Source organism: Pleuronectes platessa, chromosome 18, assembly GCF_947347685.1.
Source record: "Pleuronectes platessa chromosome 18, fPlePla1.1, whole genome shotgun sequence".
NCBI classification, from domain to species: Eukaryota; Metazoa; Chordata; class Actinopteri; order Pleuronectiformes; family Pleuronectidae; genus Pleuronectes; species Pleuronectes platessa.
Genome location: NC_070643.1, coordinates 14692543 through 14700461, shown reverse-complemented (window position 1 = coordinate 14700461; position 7919 = coordinate 14692543). Strand labels below are relative to the sequence as shown.

The following is a 7919-nucleotide window of genomic DNA, read 5'->3' as shown; positions in this document are numbered from 1 at the left end:
TGTAATGTAATATAATGTAATGTAATGTGATGTAATGTAATGAAATGAGATGTAATGTAATGTAATCTTGTGGAAATGCAACACTGCGGCCAGGAGGAGCAGTCTGCAGTTATCCAGCAGAGGTAAGGATAATATAAACAGATAAAAGTGAAATATCGCAGCGTTCAGAGTTGACAAACTCCTTCTCTGGTTGAGACTCACTCTTTCTTCTCTGTGGCCTTTCCTTCCTTCTCCTCCCCGGCTTCGTAATCGGCCTTCTGCTCTCCGTTCTCTGTGGGCTCTGCATCGCCTGCAAGTGAAGATGCCGCCGCCTCGCTCTCACCCTCCTTAGTCTCGACTGCTCCGGGTGAAGATGCCGCCGGCTCCTCCTCAGGAGAGGGCGACTCCTCCAAGGCTTCGGGCTCTGAGGGGGAGACATGGATTAGCGACAAAGGACACAGGACCCTTAAGTATTTTTGTATCCACTGGTAGAGATGTTCAGCATCTCCTTCAGTTGTGACAAACCTAGACAATTAAAGACGTCACCCGTTGTTTTCACCGCTGTCAAATTACCCAAGAACAACTGCAAAGTTAGAGCAGAAAACTATGTGGAAAGAAGCAGATTGGGTCAGAGAAGAACCAATTACGTTTGGAGCAGATCTGAATGGAAGGGAGGGGGGGGGGGGGGGGGGGGGGCAGAATTAACTTTTAATTGAACCCCAACAATGACACAACAGATTTATGATCATTTCCTTTATGGTCTTTATCTATGTAGTTGTTTTCTAGTCATGATGACCTATCAAAGTGCTTCAGTACCATTCTTGCTATTCAACTATTCATAAATCAACATGCAGCACTTTCAAGATGAGAAGTTGCAATTTGGGGATTTAGCACCTTGCCCAAGGACACACAGACATTCACATGGAAAGACTGGGATTGTACTGGTAACCTTCTGGTCAGAGGACGACTTGCCCGAGATATTGTTTTTTTGACAGTGTTAGTGTTTTCTCAGGGGATAATTTGTGGATGTTGATGAAAGGGCCGACATCTATGAGTGAGTACAACGTCATGGACTTGATAGTGACACAATTATCTTATTTGTGTGATGAACATGTACATTTGAATATGATTTGGACTCTACATTGGCTTTATTTATACTTCTAAGTAAGTTCTATGTATCTGTGCAGTGTTAAAATTGCTACATATATATAAAGGTATTATTATGGTTATGAAATAAAAAAAAAGTGATGACCACACCTCCACCTCAAGACTCAGGGAGGTAGGTGTGTGTGTGTGAGGGGCATCAGGGGGACCGGCTCCGGGCTGGGAGCTGGAGGGCTCTGGAGCTCAGGTAATGCTCGACCCCGGGGGCTTCACCTTTCTCTGCTGCAGCGGAGGGGCCTTCTCCTGGGTCGGAGTCGCTGCTGCTCGGCGTGTCGGCATCACGCACACGGCATGAATCTGCATGGAGGAGAACAACACACGCCGGTGCTGGAGTGAGCGTGAGAGGCGGAAAGGAGCGGACACCCGGCGGCCCCTGCGTGTTCTCCGGTACCGGATCCGTGTATCTGTGCGCCCGGCGAACAACAAACGACTGCGCGTGACGAACTCACCTCAAGAGTCGGAGGAAAAGTGAAAGAATTGTAGTTTGAATCCTACGGAGTACTCGAAGTTAGAGGAAGAACACGTGTGGGCATACTTCCGCTTTTTACATAATAATTCACACATGTTTTGCTTCAAGTAGCTAATTTCTGGATACTTCAAAGTACTATATAAACACTTTGCTCAATAAGTTCTGAGAGAGACTGATATGCCTGTGTTCAGGACCTCTCTGACTATCAGTCACATTGAAAAAAGAGAATACATGATAAGCGAAGGAAGAAAAGGTTTATAACATTTTTTTTTTTTTTTTTATTCTCTTCGCCTGCAGGTGGACCTTCAGAGGACCTACACATTCCGCAACTCCAAGCAGACGTACACCGGCATCCCTGTCATCGCCGCCAACATGGACACCACAGGGACGTTTGAGATGGCGCAGGTCCTCAGCCAAGTGAGTGAATGGGTAGAAATAAAATAAACAACAGCATCATTGTGTTGTTGTTGTTTTTTTTGCATTCGTCAGCGTGTCCCCTTCCACACAAAGCAGAAACCAGAATGCTGCCGGGGGGAAATACATGAATTAGAAGCCTCGTCCTAGCAGCAGTAAAACATCTGCTCACTTGTGGGATGAGGCTTGTTCTCTGTTGTAGGCAGTGTTGTGCAAGTTCACACCTCTCATGAACTAGTTCAAAGTTCAGTTCATACAAGTAAACATGAATAGTTCACGGTCATAGTTCACCATTTAAATTCTGAACTAGTTCATATTTCAGTTAATTTCATAGTTTTAAGGTGGAAAGTGAGAATGAAAGACTTAACTTGTTAAAGAAAACCTTATCCATCACTACCCCTTGCCTTTACTGTCAGAATCTTTATCAGACAGTGTGTAAAAATCCCTCTCTGCTTTCTCTTTCCATCTGTATGAGACGGAGAGCTGTTGTGTTGCAGGTATGGCCTGCCCCTTTAAGGAACGTTTGTAGTGTGTGACGTAGTGCACCTGGGCATTGTGGGAAAAGATGCTAAAAGTGTGTATAACGAGAAGTGACGGACCACCTAGAGGTGATGCGAGTCTTGCTCCTGCTGTAGATCCGAGAAATAAAGTGGCCGCATTTCAAGTAGAGAAACATCTCCTCCTGCTTATTCACGGAGCGGTCCGGACGGCTGGTCACCGGCCAGACAGCGAGCCAAGATAACCAGTGACAGGGGCGGCTCCTGGTACAGAGACATAGGAGACTGATTCATCATGACGTGACACATGCAATGTAAAACAATACATTAACATCTCACCATCATCCTCTAACCCCGGGGACGCACCGGAGGTAGAAGCGCTGTGAAAAGCGCTCCGCCTCCTTTCTTCGCCCATGGTAAATACTTTGGCTGTTCGCACCGGCAGCGTAGTGCCGGGAAGAACCAGGAAGCGCCGAGGCCACACACACAAGCACATAATCTCCTGTGGGGGGGTGGCGGCTTCAGGCTTGCGAAGGTCAGTCACCTGTGAAGACCAGCATCATTTACCCCTGAACCAGCGCGGAGAATTATGATTTTTATCAAATTAAATATATGTTTTTTAAAATTAAATTAAATGGGGAAAAAAAAAAAAAAAAATTTGAAACTGCGCGTGCACATTCTGCGCAGAAGCCTACTGTGCACCTTCTGCGCAGAAGACCATTGCGCACATCCTGCGCAGAAGCCTACTGCGCACCTTCTGCGCAGAAGCCCACTGCGCACCTTCTGCGCAGAAGTCCATTGCGCACATCCTGCGCAGAAGCCCAATGCGCAGGAATTGCGCATTGTTTTTTTGTTTTTTTTATTAAATTAAATGTTTTCCTTTTTTTAAATTTAATTAATTTAAATTTATATAGTGTAGGATAATTTGCAATTAATAGGAGAAATCCTGCCAATTTTAAGAGATCATTTCAAAGAGTGGAACTTTGTCGAACCCGGGTCCCTCTGGTTGAAGAACTGATTCTCTATCTACTAGGCCACACCGCCTGATGATTGCCATGAGGAACTAATCAGAATAACAAGATGTACAAATTACCGTGTGCGTGTCCGTGTTATTTTATGCTGCTTTTGATACACACTTCAGAGAAAATATTTATATTTTATTAATACATATATTTGACAGCCTTACTTAAAAAATACTTTTATATTATTGGATTTTAGATACTTGATGATTTAACATGCTTTAAAAACCTATTGTTAGAGAATAACCCAGTTCGGACCCCTTACAAGAATCACAGTCTGCTGTGATGTCCTGAGGCTGCCCCCTGCTGGCTGCTGGGTTCCTCTGCTGCTCCTGCTTTGTTTGTGCAGCTTGTGATTAACTAAAGTTGTCCATGAAAGAAAATCTTTAATATCCTTCAAGTGCAATTTGATGTACAACCAGCACAACAAAAATAAACCACTTTATACATTGCAAATAAAACACGATATAAAAACCCTATTGACTAAGTAGGAGGGGGAAATTAGCTTTTAATAAATGAATTGATAGGTCGACCAACAGAAAATTACCCATCAACTATTTAGATATTCTTGAAACATTTCATACTACTAATTTCCTGTTGTGTTTCTAATAATTATTAATGTTGGTGACATTTCCTTGATAAATGGGTGGAGGTTGTATTACCTCTGCCAAGGAGGTTATGTTTTCATCTCTGATTGGTCAGTCAATAGGTTTATGTAATAAACTACTGGACCAATAACCACACAACTTACTAGAAGGAAGCTGCATGGATCAGAGATGAACCTATACGGCTCTGTTGAGCTCTACTGAGTGCCAGTCTAGTGAATGAATCTGGGATCTTCTCTCAGAAAACATTCCCCCCCATAGGGTTTGTAGTGTGAAGCTTATGAGGTGTTTTATAAAGATGTGATCGAAAACATCAGACCAAGTGAATCCACTTTATTTCAACATACAGGGGGGATTTCTACTGTATTTAATATTGTATATTCTCTGTCTCTCTGCAGCACACCCTCTTCACAACCATTCACAAACACTACTCCGTAGAGGAATGGAAGAACTTTGCTGCTGCTCATCCAGAATGCATGGAGGTGAGAGTCGCCCACGTCTCTACAGGAACCTGAGAGTGCACATTTCATTTATACAGATCTTTTCCACTCTTCCTCACAGCATTTAGCGGCCAGCTCCGGCAGCAGCAACATAGACCTGGAGAAGCTGTGTGCCATCGTGGAAGCCGTCCCCACCCTCAAGTACATCTGTCTGGACGTGGCCAACGGCTACTCCGAGTACTTTGTGGAGTTTGTGAAGACGGTCAGAGGGAAGTTCCCCAAACACACCATCATGGTAAGAGAGAGGCCGGCGGTTGTGTGTCCGGTTAGAGCTGCGTGCTGAACTGTAACGTCCTCTGTGCCTCTGCAGGCCGGTAACGTGGTAACAGGGGAGATGGTGGAGGAGCTCATCCTCTCCGGGGCCGACATCATCAAAGTGGGCATCGGGCCAGGTGGGTGCATCTGATCATAGTCTGAGGAGTGGGTCCACACAGAAAAACACACACACACACACACCTAGGGTCAATCTAGAGTGTCCAACAGTTTGACCCCAATCTGGGAGCAACCCGGAGAAAACCAATGTAGACACTGGGACAACAGGCAAACTCCACACAAAAAGGCCCAAACTGGGATTCGGACCGGTAACCTCCTCACTTAGTGCTGCCCCTCCTGGTGTTTTCTCTTTTTAATTTATAGTCTCCAGGTGCTTCTTACAGCACATTTAGCATATATACGCATTATAGAGTCACTGAGTCCATGCTCCACTCTCAGGGTGAGAGGTACAGCTCTCAGGTTGCTACAGAGAGACTGGAGCACTGGTTTGATTATGAGGTGCTGTACGTGAAGTACATATTATTATTATTATAATATATAGTGGTCTGAAGATTGACTTTTCCAATGTGTGTGTTGCAGGTTCTGTGTGCACGACGAGGATCAAGACCGGAGTGGGTTACCCACAGCTCAGTGCTGTCATAGAGTGTGCAGACTCAGCCCATGGACTGAAAGGACACATCATCTCTGTAAGTACAAAAACCAAGTATTATTGTAGAGTATATATAATAAGTACACTATACTTAAAGCTTCTTATTCTGCTGGTGGGCATCAGTCACCTGTCAAAAATATCAACTATGTTCAAGTCAGGTAAAGATAGTGTAATAATAAACTAATATTAACCTGATCCATAGATTAGATCAATATAAGAGCCTCAGCTTTTAAGAGAATATGTTTATCTATGCCTCCGCTCCTCAGGGGCCGGGGCCGACTTTGTGATGATGGGGGGAATGCTCGCCGGCCACGACCAGTGCAACGGGGAGGTCATCGAGAAGAATGGCAAGAAGTACAAACTCTTCTACGGCATGAGCTCCGACACGGCCATGAAGAAGTACGTGGGCGGGGTCGCTGAGTACAGGTGAGACACTGGTGTCTGGAGATGCTGCGAGTTTCTGATTCATCCTGATGATTCAACAAAGACTTGTACTCACTGGGCCTGAGTTCTGTGTGTGTGTCTCCCTCCTTTTCCTTCAGGGCATCTGAGGGGAGGACGGTGGAGGTGCCGTACAGGGGAGACGTGGAGAACACCATCCGTGATGTGCTGGGGGGGCTGCGCTCCACCTGCACCTACGTGGGCGCCGCCAAGCTGAAAGAGCTCAGCAGGAGAACCACCTTCATCCGTGTCACACAACAGTCAAGCCACATGTTCACTTAGCGGATTGTAGACACACACACACACACACATATAAGGCTGCGTAATATGCATTGTACATGTGTTATGCAGAGTTCAAATGTGCAATATTAGGACAGTGGTGTAACATTCAGGAGGAGAAACACACACACACACACACACACAATGACCTTACCGCTGTCACTCAGGATATCTGCTGTCATGAATGTTATTTTCCTGCAGGTTGACTTGAAACTTTCTCCCAGAGGCATCACCTCCCTTAAACCTACAGCGAGTGTGTTTACATGCTTACAGACATAATGTGCTATTGATTTCATTTCTGAATGGGTCATGTTCAAATGTCATGTTTCAGTTATAACAGCCTAGGGACATGAAACCCTCCACTGAGGCATGTGTACTTCTGATATCTTTCTAAAGACTCGTTTACCCTGAGCATTTCTACAGTAACAGCATATCAAGGATGGGAGCTAACACTTTGCATGTAAACACACTCGGCAGCAGGAGTCTGATACGTCTCCAGAGACCGTTCGGTTGGAAGGAATGTTTCAATCAATGTGTGCAAGATCCCAGAAACGCCGCCCTTTAATTGTCACTGGAGAAAACATCCTGTCGCAATAAAGTGCATGCAGAGCACTCTGCTGATTTCACCTCTCGTGTTGATCATTACTCGGAGCTTCTCCGAGCTCTGCAAATCATTTTCACCACCACATTCGACTTTCTTTATGTGTCTTTTTATGTCTGCATGCTTGTGTCGGGATGATTCATCTGAGTCAGAGGAACCTGAAGATGAGCAACTGTTTCACACATTCAGTATATTTCAGATGGTTTATGCGGCTATAGAGTCACATCTGAGTCAAACCGACAGTTTTCTTGGAGTTTAAACATGTTGGTTGTTTTGACAGCTTGTTAACTTGCTAAGTTTGAATTATTTAACTATCTAACTATAACTAACTCAACTGAAACTGGTTGGTTACTAATACTACTGTGCCTGAGGTTCAGTGAGTGTTTAACTTCTTGTCACAGAGAAACAATTGAAGCAATTTGACAAATTAAAATCATGACAAACATGAACTGAATCAATATTTGTGAATATAGATAAACGACCTCAGTAAAAACCTTCATGGGAAATAAAGTGGAACAAACATCTGTTTACCTCTGTCTAATGAGACACAACAAAAAAACTTCTTCTGATCAGCAGTGGTAGACAACCGTTTTGTATCTGTAAACACAAGTGACTTGTTTCAAGAGTAAAAAAAGCAAACCCCTTAAGAACACACACGCACAGACACACACTGACAGAGAACTCATATCCTGAAGCATGAGCGTTTAACCTTCACTGAGGAAAAGCAACAGTAGCAATAAAAAAACATTTGTACAACATTTGCATATTTAATTGTAAAGTTAATATTTCAGGGTTTTGGGTCTAATCTTCAGTTCTGGAAAATACCTGTTAAACAATTATATACAGTCATATTTATCAATGCAAATTTATTGCTTGGACATAAACTAAATCATTGTCAAGTAATTGAATCACCAGTCAACCAATAAGTCTCCGGTATCCATGTTCACAGTGGGTGTGTTTTGGGCGATCTGGTGGTCACGTGACCACATTATGCCGGACAACACTCCAACATGTCATAGCTTCATAAAC

The 7919-nt window shown here is 44.1% G+C and overlaps 1 protein-coding gene across 1 annotated transcript; it reads left to right on the top strand.

Annotated features, from left to right (window-relative positions):
• The first annotated feature begins 1444 nt into the window (after window positions 1-1444).
• Window positions 1445-6292, top strand: LOC128462173 (GMP reductase 1-like). Its single transcript, XM_053447472.1, has 8 exons — window positions 1445-1579; window positions 1910-2029; window positions 4546-4629; window positions 4709-4882; window positions 4958-5039; window positions 5500-5631; window positions 5836-5995; window positions 6112-6292. Exons 1-8 carry the CDS (start codon window positions 1445-1447, stop codon window positions 6290-6292), a joined length of 1068 nt encoding a protein of 355 aa, XP_053303447.1.
• The last annotated feature ends 1627 nt before the right edge of the window (window positions 6293-7919 follow it).